Source organism: Phyllostomus discolor, chromosome 8, assembly GCF_004126475.2.
Source record: "Phyllostomus discolor isolate MPI-MPIP mPhyDis1 chromosome 8, mPhyDis1.pri.v3, whole genome shotgun sequence".
Lineage (NCBI taxonomy): Eukaryota > Metazoa > Chordata > Mammalia > Chiroptera > Phyllostomidae > Phyllostomus > Phyllostomus discolor.
Genome location: NC_040910.2, coordinates 110,565,411 through 110,585,033, shown reverse-complemented (window position 1 = coordinate 110,585,033; position 19,623 = coordinate 110,565,411). Strand labels below are relative to the sequence as shown.

At 50.4% G+C, this 19,623-nt stretch overlaps 1 protein-coding gene across 1 annotated transcript; it reads left to right on the top strand.

Moving 5' to 3' along the window:
* Positions 1 to 631: 631 nt before the first annotated feature.
* JPT1 (Jupiter microtubule associated homolog 1) lies at positions 632 to 19,623 on the top strand. The gene is made up of 5 exons (XM_028520571.2): positions 632 to 823; positions 9,320 to 9,462; positions 9,858 to 9,955; positions 11,371 to 11,389; positions 18,622 to 19,623. Exons 1-5 carry the CDS (start codon positions 768 to 770, stop codon positions 18,768 to 18,770), a joined length of 465 nt encoding a protein of 154 aa, XP_028376372.1. The 5' UTR covers positions 632 to 767; the 3' UTR covers positions 18,771 to 19,623.

Here is a 19,623-nt window from a genome sequence, read left to right as displayed (position 1 = left end):
CAGGCCCTCAAATCGGAACGACTGTCATTTTGGTCTAGCGCACGCACCGCCCGTGACAGCTAAATAGTAACAAAATGTAAAGAATTTCCAGTCGTTTTAAAAGGAATCATCTTGGTGCTTTTCTGTCGCTGACTCATAACGCTGCTGCTTTGGGGCTGTCAGGTCTCCACACGGGATACAGTAGGTATTCAATAAAAGTCAGTTTGTAGCCGTAATTTTCATCCCTTATTAAGGGAGCATGCCCTTGCTATCCCACCATAGGTAAAGCAAATAAGTGTATCGTATAACGACAAACCCACCCTGCACTGTGGGTTCCAACTTGCCCAGAGCGAGCTGTCCCCTCTGACAGGTAACTTTTTTTAAGGGGCAGCAGGCATAACTCGTACCTAGCGCCGGACAGGTTTGGCCTTTGTCCAATCATCTCTGAGATATCGAGGTGGGGGAGGGGGAGCTTCCCCAGATCTACCCCGACCAGGAAGCGGGCGGGTTTTGGCTGAGCAGGGACCGCCACAGCCAGTCCTGATGCAGCACAATGCTTGGCACTCCAGAGAACCAATAGATGCCAAGAGAGCTGTTTGAATCGGCCAATACCGGCAGGCCGGGGGCGGGGCTATCTCAGCCTTATAAAGGCAGCGGCAGGCCAAGCAGGCGGTGGCGGAGGCTCCCGCAGCGGTCGCCGTCGTGGGGTGGGGACCTACCCTTCGCCCCTCGGACCCGATCCTTTCAGCGCTTTGCTGCCGCGCCAGCCTACCTCGCTCCTCGGCGCTATGACCACCACCACCACCTTCAAGGGCGTCGACCCGAACAGCAGGAACAGCTCTCGGTGAGGCGAGGGGGCCACGCCTGGGCGGCGCAGGGCTTGGGGTCGGGAGGGACTCGGCCCCGCGGGGCCACGCGGGCCAAACAGTCGATCGTTGGTAGTAACGTGCCCGGGGCGCCACGCTCGCCTCCAGCCGGGCGGCGTTGCTCGGCTGCCGGCCCCGCCTTTGTGCCGCCCCTCAAGCCGGGCACGACGACCCCACCCCGCCCGATTCTTGCTGGTCTCTCATTCATTCCTGCCCCGGAGCGAGTGGACAGGATGGCCCGGGCCGCTTGCCTTTACAGCGCGGCAGGTTGTAAGTTGGGACGTGCCGAGCGGGTTTGTGCACTCCCCGTTCTCGAGTGGCCTGCCGGGCTCCAGGACAGTGGTCTTGGCCCCGGGTGTCCGGGCAGCCTAAGGGGCCCCTCGATCAGGCCCCATTGTCCCACCCTAGGGCCACGCGCTCCTGTCACTAGTTCGGGGCAGGTGGCGGCTGTATGATCGGTGTGGAGATCAGATCCCGCGGCCGCAGCGATCTGTTCCAGCGGGCTCCCTACCCACTGGGGCTGGTCTGGCAGGTGGCATTTGTGGTCAGGCGGGGATGGTCATCGTGCCTTCGCACCCCTTTCTGGGACCTAGCCGGCAGCCCTTCGCGAACTGCCTCCCCTCCGATAACAAAGGAAAGACCCCTGCTCCTTCCCTTCCCGCTCCCACCTCCGATCCGGAGGGGGGAGTGCCACAGTTCGAGTGGGTTTTCTGTGCTCAGACCTTTGGACCCCGGCCTTTGTATCCCACCTCTTTTGCCTCCCCCTTTGACGTTTGTTAAATGAGTTCATCCCTGGCCCTGGTTCCCTAGCTGGAGGAGGTTTCCTGTTCTTGGGCGGGGCCGGAGACATCCATTGTCTCTTCCGTATTCTGTCTCCACCTGGGAAGCGGGGCCTTTCTGGCCACTCGCGCCACTACATTTGGGGAAGGGGACACTGGGCACAGAGTTTGGACGGGGCCCCTTTCCCAAGAGGTTGCCTAACTTGGTGGAAGGGTTCGGATCTGGTGCAACACGTTCACATTGTCTTGGCTAATTGCACACAGCTCTTTTAAAAGGTGGGATGCAGGCATCTCTGGGATCCTTGCTCAAGGCTGGGAGGAAGCTTAGACTCCACTTCTTCGGGGCATCTGGTCGTCATGGACGGTGACATGCAGTCATGTATGGCCAGCCTTGGGGTCCTGAGCAAGTGGCACAAAGGGAGCCATTTTGTGGGGCTAAGAAGGCAGCCGTGAAAGAGCAGTGTCTCGCAGGGGCTGGAGAACTTGAGGACAAAAGCAGGCCTCCCCCATGAGTGTCAGGAGGGAGCTTTGGAAATGACATTTCTTTTTTAACTCATTCCTTTCCCTTTCACAATGCAGAAAAAAAAAAAAAAAACGGGAAAGATTTTTTTAAACACTACACGTGTGGCTCCCGGGAGGCTGGGAGAGGTTGGGCAGTACGGACCTACGAAACTGCTGAGGAGGGTCACTCCCTCTTCTGTTGTCACCCTTCCAGCGAGATCGTTTGTTTCAGAGGACACGGGGACAAATTGAACCTCGGGTTTTCATTTTGTGCCAGGGGGTCAACTTTCTGTGACTCAGAATGTGGTGGTTGGAATGTGAATGTGTAAAAAAAAAAAATCTGAGGTTTATCCTTTGGGGTCAAGTGCAATTTAGTGCTTCATAAAGGATTTCAGGAACCTGGTCACATGAATCCTCAGATGAGTTTTTGGGTATGTGTATTTGGCATGTGAGACCAATGAGTTTGGTTGTGCAAAAGAAGTGTTTTGATGCACCTCCTGTCGTCAGTTTCTTTCCAGTATTGTGACCTCAGGACCGTAGCTTCGCCCTCTCATTGACTTCCTGCCTTTCGTGCTGTAGTCCCCCCTCCGTGCTCCCCAACTCCTTTCCTCCAGGAACGTTCTCCTGGCTCCATAAATGCCTTATACATCTAGTCTGTTAGGAAATGATCTGTAAAGACCATATGGGAACTCTGGGATTGAAAGAGAGAAGAAAGAAGTAATTTTTAAAAAATTGCTATCTGCAGTACACGGAGTCATTGTTGTTGAATCTCAGATACATAACCCTGGTTTTGGTACCGCGTGTGTAGCCGAGAAGGAGTAGTAGAGGCTTAAAGAGGAAAATTGACATAATTTCTGTCTTATGATTCGAGTCCTTTGTTTGGGGACGTCTGGCTGTTACAAATGGGCTGCACAGCACTGACGTCATCGCAGTGGGTACTACCTGCTGTTCCTAGAGGGACACAGACCTTGAAAAAGTTGGGCTGGTCGCAGTTTTGACTTTTTTAAGCTGGTGTTTGGGTGCTAGTGTCTTTTTTCTTTCTTTCTTTCTTTCTTTCTTTCTTTCTTTTAGGCCGAAAAATATTTCCTAGTCTATTAGGGTTCTGAAGATTTTCATCTAGCTAAAAATTCGTGAGAGTTTAAGTTATGATCATAAGGGGGAAAAAACACCCTAATCTCTGGGGAATGAAGGGGAAGATAATGAAGCGACTTAACTTTTACGATAATATTTCAAGTATCTTTGTTGACTTGGGGTGCACGTGTTAAAAGCCTAGTGCCTCAAACTGTAACATGAGAGAAAACTCATTAAGGGTTTATAACATACCTTCAATTATGATTTAACAATTTCAGCTAACCTAAAATTATCATCTTTATAAAATACATGCCTGATTACATTTATCTTCCCATAATGAACTTAACCTAAGTGGATAGTTAATGCCTGAGACTTTAAAAACAATCTGAGACTTTAAAAACAGTGGGGTTTTAAATCTTTGACAGGTTACAAAAGACTACAGTAGATCTTCCCCCACCCCCTGGGGGAAGAATGATGACATGTTTACTTAGTGTAAATTGAGTACTGAATTTCACTATGGGCAGACACAAATAGTAGACTCAGGGAGGACACTGGAGGACCTATTTAAGAAATACAAGGCAGTCTCAGATTAGAAAACAAGACAAGGAATCAAAGCACCAACGCTGTAGGTTTGTAGTTTAAAGAGAGAAATGAGCTCATGTCAGCGTGCTTTGAGCCCATGTTGTGTGCCTGCTGGAAGCAGGAGCCTGGGTTTCGGGCCCTTCTCTGTCCGCTAACTAATGTCGGGCAATTGATCAGGAACTTCTCAGGGCCTCACTCGGCTCTCTTAAAAGTGGGGCTGCTGGACTGAACAGAGCAGCGATTTTCAACCTTTTTCATCTCATGGCACACAAACTAATTACTAAAATTCTGCGGCACACCAAAAAGTATATTTTTTGCTCATTTGACAAAAAACAGGTATAATTTTGATTCATTCGTACCAGATAACTATTGTTGTGTTGGCTGTTGTCATTTTTAATTTAAGTTTTTAAAGATTTTTATTTATTCATTTTTTTAAAGATTTTTATTTATTTGTTTTTAGAGAGGGAACGGAGGGAGAAAGAGAGAGAGAGAAACACCAATGTGTGGTTGCTGGGGGGCCATGGCCTGCAACCCAGGCATGTACCCTAACTGGGAATCGAACCTGTGATGCTTTGGTTCCCAGCCCGCGCTCAATCCACTGAGCTACGCCAGCCAGGGCTTATTTATTCATTTTTAGAGAGAGGGGAAGAGAAGGAGAAAAGAGGGAAACATCAAAGTGTGGTTGCCTCTCGCGTGCCCCCTCCTGGGGACCTGGCCTGCAACCCCGGGCACGTGCCCTGACTGGGAATTGAACTGACGACCCTTTGGTTTGCAGCCTGAGCTCAATCCACTGAGCTCCACCAGCCAGGACCGTTGTCATTTTTTTTATTTGACAGTCTAAGGGAAAAGAGGCCAGCGGCCCTGACTAAATAGGTATTGCGTGTATAAAAAATTCCTGTAGTGCGGCGGTTGCAAAGCGCCGGGCTACAGCTGAGCCCGGCAAACTGCAGCCGGAGTGCCAAGCCCAGCTGGCATCAGATCTTGACATTTATAAGGGGTTGGTTAAAAAAAAAAAAAGAAAACCAAGAAGAATATTTTGTGACTTGTGAAAATGACATGAACATCAGATTTCAGTGTCCATAAATGAAGTCTGATTGGAACACAGCCTCGCGCGTTCATTCCTTCCCGCCCAACGCCGGCAACCAGGAGAGGCGCTCCAGATTTTCACCTCGCGGGTTCCACCCGTTGCTCTTGGAGATCGCAGAGGGCTCTCCTGGTCGGCTTCCTGGCCGAGGTGAGGGTGCGAGAGGCACGGAGGGAAGAGCGGGGACGGGCTCCAGGTGGGAGGAAGCGGGGAGTGAACGGCCCGCGGTGGAGTCCAGCCGGAACCGCGTGGAACGGCGAAGCGGCCCAGGCGAAGCGGCCCAACCGGATGGGTGCAGAGGGCGATGAGAACGAGGCGTGGTTGCGAGGAGGCTACGTTAGTAGTGGGCAAAGTCCGTCTGACTTCCTTCGGCCCTGCCGAGGCTTAACCACACCTTGCATCTGCTGGCTTGTGGGCAGCGCGGGTAAGACACGCCATCAGGGCAGATCGTCACCCGCTGGGCAGGAAGGGGCAGAGTCAGGGAGCTGAGCCCAGGGTGTCCACCTGCACCCAGGGGGGGTGCAGATCCTGGGGTTTCTGTCTGGAGACCCAAGCGGACGCTGGTGCGGATGCTGGTGCCCGGGAAAGGTCGCCCGTGATGGCCGGTGTGGGGAAAGCAGTATCGTCGATGGCAAGTCAGGGAACCCTGGGACCCAGAAGTGGACTTTTAAAAAGAATTTTAGATTAATAGCAATACAGAAAAATATGAAATGTAAGAAGGACGTTGAAAGCCACCAGAAGTCTGTGTCTGTTATGGTCATCATCATAGCCAGGGCATGTGACCGCCATGTCCCCGTTACTATTCCAAGCGCAGCCTGTATGATGATGTCCTTACAGTCGCCCGACAAGACAGATAAGTGTTTTCTTTTTATAGGAGAGAGAGCTGGGGCCTGGGGAGGTTCAGCAGCTTACCCACGGCCGCACGCCCAGATGAGTGGTCGTCTCTGTACGCATCGTTTTATAGCACGTATCATCGGGCTTATCTTTGTTCTCTAGCCTTTTTTTATTCACTGGGTTTGGGGTAACTTTCTGCATCTACTAATAAAGGAAAATCTCACCCGGATGTATACAGCTTTTTTTTTTTAAGATTTTATTTATTTATTTTTAGAGAGGGAAGGGAGGGAGAAAGAGAGAGAAAGAGAGAGAGAAACATCAATGTGCGGTTGCTGGGGGTCATGGCCTGCAACCCAGGCGTGTGCCCTGACGGGGAATCGAACCTGTGACACTTTGGTTCACAGCCCACACTCAATCCACTGAGCTACGCCAGCCAGGGCTAGCTTTTTTTTTTTTTTTTTAAGAAAGTTATTACTGACTTGACAGAGGGAGAGAGGGACAGGCTGATGTGTTGTTGTGCACGCAGATGCATTCACGGCGTGCTTCTCGTATGCGCCCTGAGCGGGGATTGAACCTGCAACCTGGGTTCATTGGGAGGACACTTGAACCAACTGAGCTACGCAGCCAGGGCCTCATGTGTATAGCTTTCTGTTGTATGGACAGACTTGGATAACTAACCCCTTACTGTTGGATAACTACGGTTTTCCAACTTTTTACAGTTAACCTATTCTATAGGTTCTCCAACCTATTCTGTAGGAGTCTCCTTGTGCATCTGTCTGGTTATTGACTTAGGATGGCTTCTGGGAGTGGAAATGCTGATTCATATAAAAGGCAAAATTAAAACATTTGATACAGATGATCAAAGTGTTATTTGGAAAGTTTGTACAAATTTATTCTCTCATACTTCAATTAATGCTGGGAATTGGCATTAGTTTCATCTTTGCCAGTCTAATCATCAAAAAATAAAAATAAAAACAAAAAGCTGTCACTTTGTTTTACATTCGATCTTAGCCAAAGGGCCGAGAGGCAATTATCACCTTGTTTTAAAGTTCATCGATTTGCTAGTGAGGTTCAATTTTTAGCATTTAGAGGCTGTCCATGTTTTTACATTTCCTGTTAGTAACTTTTGCCCATTTTTTCTCTTGTTATTTTTTTAAGTATTTTTAAGAGCATTCCATATACTAGCAATATTATTATCCTTTGTCAAATGTTGTGTATGTTTCTGCCAAGTTTAATCTGTCATCTTACGATTTCTGGCCTTCATCCTATCCTTGGAAAGAAAGCCCTTTTCTTCAAGACTAGGACACACTGATACATAATTTCTCCCAGCATTTTTGTTTTAGTTTTTTTTTTTTTTTTAAGATTTTATTTATTTATTTTTAGAGAGGGAAGGGAGGGAGGGAGAGAGAGAGAGAGAGAAACATCAATGTGCGGTTGCTGGGGGTTATGGCCTGCAACCCAGGCATGTACCCTGGCTGGGAATCAAACCTGAGACACTTTGGTTCGCAGCCCGCACTCAATACACTGAGCTACGCCAGCCAGGGCTCTGTTTTAGTCTTTAAATAGAAATATTTGACCTAGTTGCAACTTTTTGGTAAGCGAACTGAGTTGGGGATATATATTTTGTTTGTTTAATCAAATGACTAGCCAGTTAATCCAATGCCATTTTCCTCACTGATCTCAATACTCCCGTGGCAAGCTTTTTGAGAGAGAACTCTTTATCTTGACAGAATTCCGGGGAGAAACTGAGAAACCCCCATTGTAGTAGAAGTTGTTGACAGATTCTCTCAGTAAGGGATAGGACATTTAATTAGATTTGAACAGCTCCGTTAACAAGCTGGGTCTACTGGGTATATAGAGTATCGGCAAATACACATTCTTTTCCAATCACATGTAGAGATTTACAAAACTGGCCACATACTAGGCCACAAGGCACATCTCATCACATTTCAAAGGATTTATGTCATAAAACTTTTGTCTGTCTATGTTATAATTAAAAGTTAGAAATCAATAAACTAGATGACCCCTATATTTGCAAACTTAAAATGCACTTCTAAATAATGTATGTGTCAAAGAAGATAATAATGGAAATGCAAAAATATTTAGAACGGAACCATAGTAAAAAAAAAATCAAAACTTGGGAATGCCTTTAGTATGGCACTTAGAAGAGAAGTTATACTTTCAGTGTTTAATTTTTCCTTTGTTTTCTAACATAAGGAGCTGAGTTTACAACTGACAACTGTATTTATTTGGAAACTTGGCTGAAATGAACATATTCCTAGAAAAATGTTTCTTACTCAAGCTGACTTCAGAAGAAATGGACACCAGACTGCTCCTATCCCTAACAAAGGAATTGAACCAGCCCTGGCTGGTGGAGCTCAGTGGATTGAGCAGTCAGGGCCACAGGCCTGGGTTGCAGGCAGGTCCCCAGCAGGGGGCGGGCGAGAGGCAGCCACATGTTGATGTTTCTCTCCTTCCTTCCCTTCCCCTCCTTCCCCTCTAAAAATAAACAAACAAATAAGGGGATTGAATCAGTGAATGGAAAATCTTCCTGTAAAGCCATCTCCATTTTCTGTGCTCTGAGAGGTGCCAGGACAAGTCAGATTGAGTTTTTCCAAGGAGGGGCCAGATGAGCTAGCCTGCAGCAGGAAGATCTGAAACCCTGAAAGTACTAGACTCCTTGCTGGACAAAAAGCTGTGAGTGGTACCCAGACGTGGGTGGCGAACGTGCCACGGATCTGACTTATTTTCTCTTGCTGACTCTCCCCCGGTGGCAGGTCACTCGTGTTTCCCAGTGACAACAGTGCGGTGCAACTGGATTCAACAGGGCTTGTCTGTGATGGGGAGGTAGGGGAGATGCTTTAGTATCCCCTTGGCCTGCGCTTCTGCATTGGCCTAGTTAACTTTTTTTTAAAGATTTTATTTATTTATATTTAGAGCGGGAAGGGAGAGAAAGAGAGAGAGAGAGAGAGAGAGAGACATCAATGTGGGGTTGCTGGGGGCCATGGCCTGCAACGCAGGCATGTGCCCTGGCTGGGAATCGAACCTGCGACACTTTGGTTCGCAGCCCGCGCTCAATCCACTGAGCTACGCCAGCCAGGGTTAATATGAATATTCTTCTATTTTTTATTTCGTTGAGAGCAAAAAGCGGAAACATAACCATACGTGCATCTAAACTTGTTTGCACACACAGGGAGGGCAGAAGTGGGCTTCCAGTTGTTCATATGGAAAATAATACAATAAAAAATACGCAGGAATCAACTCTTTCTAGTGCTCATGACTGTCAACCTCCTCCCGCCCCGCCCCCCGCCCTCCAGCTGAGCCCAGGAGGCGCGGTCCCTGAGGTCCTTGGCCTCGTCCAGAAAGGGGCCGCCGGCCAGCTGTTGTCCCTGATGGCCCTCGGGCGGCCTGACGACAGATGTCGTGCGTCCGCAAGTCCCGTCTGAGCGCCCGGGCCGAGTGGGGACCCCGGGGCCTCGGCTCCCTTCCCCGTCAGCCGCGCTCTTGTCTGGGAGGGAAGGGGAGGAAGGGGCGAGGGCAATGGAGGGGAGAGGTGCTGCACGACATCTTTGCCGCGAAAAATGTTGTGGTGTGAAACCCACGTCTCCCGTCGTTGCTCCCAGGGTGCTGCGGCCCCCGGGCGGCGGGTCCAACTTCTCGCTGGGCTTCGACGAGCCCACGGAGCAGCCCGCGAGGAAGAACAAAATGGCCTCCAGCATCTTCGGGCCGCCCGAGGACAACCCCCCGTCGTGGGCCAAGGCGGCAGGTACGGGCCGGCGGCCGGGTGTGCGGCCGCCGGCCGAGGGGGGGCGCCCGGGGGCACACCCAGGGCGGGTGGAGGGCCCGCGAGCGACCCCTAGCGTCATCGCCGAGAGATGGACAACAGCGAAGGCTCCACGTGGGTGGGAAGACGGGGACCGAACCTGGGGACGGACTGGGAGTCCCTGGGGGGGGGGGGGGGGGGGGGGGCGGATCGGAGGAAGGAGTGACATCGGGCCGGTGTGTTCGGTGCCTCCACCACAGGTTGGAGCCACCGCTCAACCTGGCCAACGCCGTTGGCTCGGTTTGTACTGGGAGACCGGCACAGAGTGTCACTCTCTCAAGAGGCGTCGGCTGCAGGTCCCCCTGCCACATCCCTCAAGACAGTGTGTTCTGGTGCAGGTGCCAAGGCCAGCGGCGGCAGGGAAGACTCGGAGCCCGCCGGACCCCAGAGAAGGAACTCTTCCGAGGCCAACTCCGGGGACTTCTTCGATCTGAAGGTCGGTGTGACCACACGGGCTGCAGACAGGCTCTGAGGTCAACTCTGCTTCGAAATCAGATCCCCCCCACCCCCACCCCTTGTACCAAGAGCCTCGGTTCTGTCGCTGGAGGTGTCCACAGGGGTTATTAGGGAAGGGGCGGGGGCACATTGCATATTGGCAATGGGAACATTAGAGGGAGAGAACTCAGAGAGTGAGTCAGCGTGATCTTGGTCTGTTCTTGTTCTTGTTCTTGTTGAAGATTTTATTTATTTATGTTTAGAGAGTGGGGAAGGGAGGGAGAAAGAGAGGGAGAAAAACATCCATTGGCCGCTTCTCATACTTGCCCAATGGGGGACCGGCCTGCCCCCGAGGCCTGTGCCCTGACCAGAAATCCGACTGGTGACCTTCCACTTTGCAGGACAGTGCTCAGCCGGCTGAGCCAGGCCGGTCAGGGCGATCTCGGTCCCTCCTGATGTCTGGTCAGCCATCAGGGCTGGCCTCTGCAGTGCTGGTTTTTCCAGCTTCTGGACCACACTCACTTCCGAGTTTCTCGTGTGCACGTAGGGCGGCATCTCTGAGTGCAGGGACTGTTTCCGTTGTTGGTAGATGCTGCGCGTTTGTCCTAAGCTGAACTCCAGGGCACTGAGCTCCGCCCCACAGCCCCCAGCTGAGTGTCGGGAAGGCCTGGGAGGGGGTCCTGCTGGGCCGGGGTCTCAGGGCACGGGGAGGCACCGGCAGCCCCCTTTGGGTGTGGGGAGACGTGCAGAGGGGCTTTGAGGTCGTCAGCTGCCCTTCGCCCCCAGGTGAGAGGGAAGAGGGAACATGGAGGGGTGGACTGGCCACTTTCCCAGGCTGATACAAGAGCCTCTGAAATGCTCATTGTCACAGGTCAGCAGTGGAGATGTTAACATGTTTTCATTTTTAATCTGACTTGTGTGGCTTAGCAGGTTGGGCGTCGACCCTCAGACTGAAAGGTCACCGGTTTGATTCCCGCTCAGGGCACAGGCCTGGGCTGTGAGCCAGGTCACCGGCTAGGGGCGTGAAAGAGGCAGCCAGTTGATGTTTCTCTCGTGCACCAGTATTTCTCTCCCTCTCTTCCTCCCTCCCTCCCCCTCTCTCTAAAAATAAATGAATAAAATCTTTTTTAAGAATCCAATTTATTGGGGTGATATTGGGTAGGTGTTAAATTTCTTTTTGGATTTTGGGTGTGTTGCTGGCCCTGGGGCAGTCAGTCCGGTGGCATTTTTGTACAGCGCTGTCCCCGAGCTGAATAAAGGTCGCCTATTGTCATGTAGCCTGGCCCTGACCTTGACCGAGTCAAAACGAAACCCTTGGCTTCCGAGAGACAGTAGTCTGTCGGAACTGTGACTGCTTTGTTTGTATGTTGCAACCTTCAAGTCCGAAGTCAATGTTTAATGTCTTGTCTTTTCTAGGGAGAAGGTGACATTCATGGTGAGTCCTTCTGCAGCCCGAATTTCTGCTTCTGTAAATGGTTTTAGGACGGATTGGAGTTCTGGTCCCAGTCACGTGCTGGGGAAGGCGAACCTGGCTGTGCCCGAGTGCCAGCGTACTCTGGGTGGAGGGGACAGACCGTGGGAACAGGTAGGCTAGCAAACGCAGCCGCGCTGGGTATCGGCCAGCAGTGAGAGCGACGCTAGAAAATGTGCAGAAAGAGGGGCAACACCAACATCCTTCACCAGGACGCTGACCAGCTTGGCGCTGGTTATCCTTAATGACAGCGTTTTAGTGAAGGGCTCTGGCCGTTCACCTTGGCCCACCGCGTTTTGTTTGATTTTTATGCTGAGGTGCTTACTCGTCGGGACAGCGGGAGCCCTGCGATCCTGTAAATTGCGATTTAGGGAGGCAGATGTGAGTTTTAGTTACCATCCATGTGGGTATGAGCTATTATCAGGTACTTAATTATTTTAAGTCTTCAAAGTGTTTATTAACCCTTCCTTAACAAGTGCAGCAGGACTACTGGCCAGGGCAATGCAAAGCTGATACAGCTCAAGCAGTAGCCGCCGGATTCAAAGGGACTCGGTGAGACTCCACCTCCACAGGCCCCGTGGGCCTTGTCCTGCCGGGGAAACGAATGTCTAAGAACCACATTCCTCCTCTGTCCTCTCAAAGGGTCTTTCTTTTCTTTCTTTTTTTCTTGTATCTTCACGTGAGGATATGTTTACTGATTTTGGAGAGAGAGAGGGAGGAAAACATCAGTGTGAGAGAGAAACATCCCTTGGTTGCCTCTCATACTTGCCCCAACCAGGGACCGAACCCTGCTCCAGCCCGCTGAGCCACCCAGTCCGGGCCAAAGGTCCTTCTTGCTGGAGGTGGGGGCGGAGGTCCTTCCGAGCCTTTGTGAGTGTAACCCGGGCCTGTCCTCAGCGGACACATCCCCTTTTCACTGGACTGAAGGGGGACTTGTTTTTGTTCCTGTCCGATTTGTTCCACTGAGAGGAGTGCTCTGGAGGTCAACTGTCTTCTAGGCTTTTCGATTCCGCTGCTTTTCACATTCTGAAACGTTTCTCCTGTCCGACCTTATTTAGCCGCAATCTTTATTCCTAATTTTGGCCAGTGGTTAGGAATAGAATTAGGGATTTGGGGAACCCTGAGAAGTATCTGAGAATCTTTTTTTTTTTTTTAAGATTTTATTTATTTATTTATTTATTTATTTATTTATTTTTAGAGAGAGAAGGGAGGGAGAAAGAGAGAGAGAGAGAAACATCAATGTGCGGTTGCTGGGGACCGTGGCCTGCAACCCAGGAATGTGTCCTGAATGGGAATTGAACCTGCGACACTGGTTCTCGGCCCGAGCTCAATCCACTGAGCTACACCAGCCAGGGCATATCTGAGAATCTTGATGAAAATGAAAAACTGTGTCATTTGTCCTGCTGAGTAATAATGCCCCCAGCTCAATTTGTTACAGATTCTTCGGGAAAACAGCAATTGAATTGTGCAGTGTGACGGGTCCTTCCTCTTTTTGTTATTTAATGGCCGTCTGTGTTGCTACCAGGTTATTTTGTGTCCCTGACTGCTGCTACTTTTAGCTTATCTGTCACAAAACGAGAAGGGGCCTGGTGATGCCAGATACACCTGGTGGAGTGGAGGTCAGCCCCGGTTCTGCTGTCAAGCTTACTTCCAAGCCCCGCTGCTCTGCTCGGTTCACACAGAACAGATGTGTTTGGATATGAGGAAGGTTGTCTTCATCTTCGGCGTAAATACAGGAACGGCCACGGGGAAGGCTTTGGAAATCTACTGGGTTGGCCAAAAAGTTCTTTTTTTTTTTTTTCCTGTATGCTGGCTCTAGTAGTGCTTAATTGTCTTTAATCTCATTCAAAACAATTTTGTTAGATTGTATTCTGAAAGCTGTAGTATCAATGTGCATTAAAAAAAAAATCAGAATTGCTCTCTGGCTGGTGTAGCTCAGTGGATTGAGCATGGGCCAGTGAACCAAAGTGTCACTGGTTCGATTCCCAGCCCCAGGGCACATGCCTGGGTTGCGGGCCAGGTCCCCAATTGGGGGCATGCGAGGGGCAACCATACATTGATGTTTCTCTCCCTCTCTTTCTCCTTCCCTTCCCCTCTCTCTGAAAAATAAATAAATTATTAAAAAAAACAAAATTGGTGAATTTTTAAAAAAATATACTTTATTGATTATGCTTTTACAGTTGTCCCATCCCCCCCTTTATTCCCCTCTGCCTGGCACACCCCCTCCTACCCACATTCCCGCCTTTAATTGATGTCCATGGGTTATACATATAAGTTCTTTAGTGTCTACATTTCCTATACTGTTCTTAATCTCCCCCTGTCTCTTTTCTACCATTTACACTACTTATTCCCTGTACCTTTCTCCCCTCTTTCCCCCTCCCACTCCCCCACTGATAACCTTCCATGTGATCTCCATTTCTATGGTTCTGTTCCTGTTCTAGTTGTTTGCTTAGTTTGCTTTTGTTTTTGTTTTAGGTTCAGTTGTTAATAATTGTGAGTTTGCTGTCACTTTACTGTTCATATTTTTTATCTTCTTTTTCTTAGATAAATCCCTTTAACATTTCATATAATAAGGGCTTAGTGATGATGAACTCCTTTAACTTGACTTTATCTGAGAAGCACTGTATCTGCCCTTCCATTCTAAATGAAAGCTTTGCTGGATAGAGCAATCTTGGATGTAGGTCCTTGCCTTTCATGACTTGGAATACTTCTTTCCAGCCCCTTCTTGCCTGTAAGGTCTCTTTTGAGAAATCAGCTGACAGTCTTGTGGGAACTCCTTTGTAGGTAACTGTCTTCTTTTCTCTTGCTGCTTCTAAGATTCTGTTCTTATTTTTAATCTTGAGTAATGTAATTATGATGTGCCTTGGTGTGTTCCTCCTTGGGTCCAAGTTCTTTGGGACTGTCTGAGCTTCCTGGACTTCTTAGAAATCTATTTCCTTTGCCAGATTGAGGAAGTTCTCCTTCATTATGTTTTCAAATAAGTTTTCATAATTTCTTGCTCTTTCTCTTCTCCTTCTGGCTCTCCCATGATTCAGATGTTGGAACATTTAAAGATGCCCTGGAGGTTCCTAAGCCTCTCATTTTTTTGAATTCTTGTTTCTTTGTTCTTTTCTGACTGAATGTTTCTTTCTTCCTTCTGGTCCACTCCATTGACTTGATTTCATTTCCTTCCCATCACTATTGGTTCCCTGTACATTTTTCTTCCTTTCACTTAGCATAGCCTTCATTTTTTCATCTAATTTGCAACCAAATTCAACCAATTCTGTGAGCATCCTGATTACCAGTGTTTTGAACTGTGCATCTGATAGGTTGGCTACCTCTTCGTCACTTAGTTGTATTTTTTCTGGAGCTTTGATCTGTTCTTTCATTTGGGCCATTTTTTTTGTCTTGGCACACCTGTTACGTGGTGAGGGGCGGAGCCTTAGGTGTTCACCAGGGCGGGGCTACCCACGTGGTGCAGTTGTGACGCTGTATTTTGGGGAGGGTCCCAGAGGGAACAATGGCTCTTGCTCCACTCTGCCGGATCTCAGCCACTTCCCCCGATTCCCACAAGCAAAGTGGACCCTTCTGGTGCTGATTCCCTGGTGGGTGGGCTTGTGCACGTTCTAGGACCCTGTGGGTCTCTCCAAGGAACTCTCCTGTGAGGCTGGGAGTCTCTCCTGCTGCCTCAACCCCCACAGGTGTTTTCAATCGGTGGTTTGAGGCTTCGTTTCCCGGCGCTGGAGCCCTGGGGCCCTCGCAGTCCGTCCCGCTCCCCAGTTGTTCCCCCCGGTTTATCTGACCGTGAACGTGGGACCCCCGGGTCCGCCAGCCGCGGCCTCGCTGCCGTCCTCTCCGCTCTGGCCGCCCCTCCCCGCCCCTCCATCCGGCCCGGGTGAGTGTGTCCTCTCTACCTCCTTGGCTGTCGGACCTCCATACAGTTGGGTTTTCTGTCAGTTCGGGTTGGTTTTGGTTTTTAAATTGTTGTTGTCCTCCTTTTGGTTGTACGGGGAGGCACAGTGTGTCTACCTACGCCTCCATCTTGGCCCGAAGTCCAAAACTGGTGAGTTTTTGTGTAGCCAATTTAATATTGAAGATCATAGAAAAGAAACAACATTTTCGGCATGTTATGCTTTAGTATTTCAAGAAAGATAAATACGCGACTGAAACACGAAATTCAATCAGTGCAGCGTGTGGAGGAGGTGCTGTGACCGGTGGAACGTGTCCAAAGTGGTTTACGAAGTTTCGTGCTGGAGATTTCTCGCTGGACGGTGCGCCACGGTTGGGTGGACCAGTTGACAGTGATCAGATCACGACATTCATTGAGAACAGCCAGTGTTAGGGACACACATTGTCACACAGGAGATAGCTGGCATCAAAGTATCCAAATCAATAAGGTTATTGGTGAAAATGAAAAAATGTGTCTTTTATTTTATGGCAAAAACTAAATGGACTTTTTGGCCAACCCAGTATAAGAAGAGGGAGACAGTGCAGGAAATTTAGGGCTGAAGTCTTTCCCTGCCTTCAGGCAGGCTGCATTTTCTTAGGTTCCAACTCTCTGACCCTTGCTGGGGGTCCTGTTTTCCTGTGCTGACAGCGGTGTCCGTTCATCACGTTACTGACCCACCGCAGAAGGAAGGCGAGTCAGGAGTCTAGAAGGCGGATGTTATGGTAGCAGTACTTCTGCTTAAAGCCCTTTAAAGAAAATGATTAGGTTCAACAGACAAAAGCTTTGTGAAGTTGCTCTAGAAGTTTCTAAGCTCTTACTCTCAGTTCCTTATTTCCCTGCAGACTTGATGATGAGGTCAAGTAGCAAGCAAACCTGCATCTTTTCTGGCGGGAGTATCTATTTCCAACCAATGAGCATTGAAGTTGAGGCCTGCTGTTTTTTTTTTAGTTTCCGTGTGTGCATTTTTTTTTCTTCTTCTTTGGTATGTCACCTCCCCGTGAAAGACAGAAAGAACTGTTCCATTAATAATAAAAGACAAGTCGATTTGTTGGAAATGAGCTCGATTTCCCTAGGAATCACTTTCAGGAAATTAACTGCCTGCCCTGACAGAGCATTCATTCACTGCCCGGGCCAGGCAGACAGCGGGGAGGTCAGGTCCCGGCGGCAGAAACGGGACGGCTCACAGCGCGCTCGTTGGCTCCGCCCGGGTTCCTGGTCTGTGTTCGTCTGTGTCAGATTGTTTTAAAATGTTTTGTGTGTGTGTGTGTGTGTGTGTGTGTGCTCGGGGGGCGGGGGGTGCTGTTTGTATATGGAGCATCACGTCGGACATGTCTCCCTAGGCTCCGTGAGGGGCACAGGGCTTGGGCACTGGGCGTTGGCGCACGTGGACCCCCCATCGTGCAGCGGGGAGTGTGGCGACAGGCACCCGAAGGCGGCCCTCTCCCGCCCAGCTTCGGTCCGCAGCCACCAGGGCTGTCCTCTTGGGAGGCGTCCTCGTGGGTCTTTGCCGCCAGCTCAGCACTGCGGACGGAACCTGGTGTCGGTCCCATTGTGTTGCTTCTGTAGGCCGTTCCCCAAACTCACAAAATGCGACGTCAGAAGCAGCGGCAGCGCATTTCTGGGATTTTTGTCGCGTTCTGATCCGAAACCCCGTCCTTCCCCCTTGGACTCTCGGTTTCTGTCCGCTAAATCAAAACCTGGTACGAGTGGTTTTAGGGACGTGAATTTTTAACGTTTGGTTTTTGAGGAACTTAGAGAAATTGCATTTTTTTTCAAAGCTGGAACTTGTCACTGGTGTCCCGTGGGGGTCCGTACAGAGGTCTGACCCTGGACGGCTTCCCCCCTTCCAGGGTTTCGGAACTCCCAAACCAGGGACGGGGTCACTGCCGGGGTCAATGCCGTTAACCTGTACAGTTGTCTTCTCCCACGTTTTCTAAAGGTGCCTGTGTGTGCGTGTGTGTTATCCTAAGGCAGGTGTTAGAGCATGCAGTTGGATGTGCTTTAACACCACAGTGAGGCCTGGCATTTAAAAAAAAATTAAAAATAAATATTGTGCCTTAAAACTAACGAACTCTTCATAGAAATTTTTTTCCCACAGAAAGTACTGAGTTTCTTCTTTTGCGGTTACTCCTGACCTTGAATACCAGACTCCTCTGACTTTGGAACCTACCCGGTTAGGAATATAGGCTTGTTGGGGGTCTCACAGATCAGCCCGTGAATCAGCCGAGCAATACCCAGGATGCTGGATGATAATGCACAGTCTGTAGAGACTGGAATGCGGAAGGTGCCCCTTTAGGAAGAGATGGGAGCGGGCGACCAGGGCAGTGGAGATGGCACTACCAGTCGGGGGGGAACACAGACTCTTTGGTACGTGTCGATGGCTCTGTGTAGTTCACGTCAGCCTCGCCCAGTGACCGAGGACATGTAACAGAAACAGGGAACACAGTGACATTTTTCACCCATTGGTTTGGCAGAGATTAAAGTGAGGTGGTCATCAAGTGGGGGCTGTGCAAAGGTGTAAGGAGGGCATTCTTCAGCGTGGGCTGTGGGGCGGCTTGTGGCACAGCCACCCGGGAGGGCAGGGCGGTGAGTCATGTCTGCCCAGGTCGAAGACGGGGTGCACGTCCCAGGGGTGCACGTCCCGGGGACGTGCCCCACAGCCTCCTCCGGAGTGGCTGGGTCGGTTCCCGCTTGTTGCTGTTGCTGGAGGGTTGCACGGATATCTACTGTATATGCACACATAGACTATGAAGCAGTTCAGTGAAGCAAGATGAATTATGACCATGTGTATAGATAATGGGTAAATTTGCCAAAGAGTGGGGAAAAAGCAAGCTGATATTGTTTATGTTAAACGCAACACAAACGGTGTTGTATGTCACCTGTTGGAAATAAAATACACACGGAATACGCACGAAACAGACGGGCTGGAGGAATGCAGACAGCCAGCCAGCCGTGGGGCCTCAGGGCAGGGCGAGGAAACCCACGTGGGCGTGGATGGGGTGAGGGATCTGGAGTTTTGTCTGTGGGGCTTAGCTAATTCAAACCATCCTGGCCCTCACGGTGCATGTTCCTGAGACAGAACGCACACAGGAAAGGGTCCCGCCCGGGGACAAACGGCGAAACGTGGGCGGTGGTTAATTCTGGGTGGTGGGAACATGGCTGGTGATTGTCGCTTTCTTCTCGACATCTCCAGGTATGTGTGGAACCTAGGTCCTTCGTCCCCCCTGGAAACAGTTAGTAGCCTTAAAATGTCATTCTATCTTCCTAGAAAACGTGGACACAGACTTGCAGGCCAGCCTGGGGCAGAGCGAGGAGAAGCCCGTGCCCGCCGCCCCTGTGCCCAGCCCGGTGGCGCCGGCCCCGGTGCCGTCCCGAAGGAACCCCCCCGGGGGCAAGTCCAGCCTGGTCCTGGGCTAGCTCCGGCCGCCGGCCGCCGCCGTTCCGTTCGTTTCCTCCATGCTTGTGAACTGCACAACTCGAGCCTGACTGTACGTCTTTCGGATTTGTTTCATTAAAAAAGAAGCACTTTATGTACTGCTGTCTTTTTTTTTTTTTCCCCCTTTTCCTTTTGAAGAACAGGTTCTCTGATCTGTCCTGATCGCGCTGGGTCTGTAGGCCATGGCATGGTGTTCTCTAGTGGTAGGTTGGAGGGAAGCTTTGTGGCCCTTAGTATTGTGTTTCTCAGAACGAGTAATTTGGCTCCCAATCTGTCAGAGGATCTTCTGTACTGAGGTTCTTAAACCCCTTTTCCTGTCAGCTTTGCTTGGGTTCACCAAACCTGTGGACAGGCCAGTGGACGGGCCACACACAGGCAGCGCCCCTACGGGCCCCAACACAGGGCTGTCTCCACGGGGCAGCGCCCTCTCGGCGTGGCCCTGACGGTCAGCGCCCTCTGCTGAAAGCGTCCTCCTGTGCCGTGCGGAACCACAGAGAGGCCTGCGCCTCATGCCGTGCTGCCTGCAAAGCAAAGAAACTGCCTTCTCTTTCCGAACCTTAAGAAGCAAGCCAGGTACGAACGTGACCGGCCCAGGAGCCAAGGCTCCTGCTCTCGAGAGGAGGAGCTGACTGATTCCAGGCGGTGACCGCACAGGGTGGGGGGGGGGGGTCTTCGTCTTCACCAGACCCCGCCGGGGCGGCCGTGCTCGGAGGGGACCTGCAGCTGTGTGCATGACGCTGGTGCTTGCCCCTGGAACGAAAAGCCTCATCCTCAGAACATGTGTTGTCCTTCACAATCCCGGACTGTTGCTCAAAGTAAACAATGTACGCATTT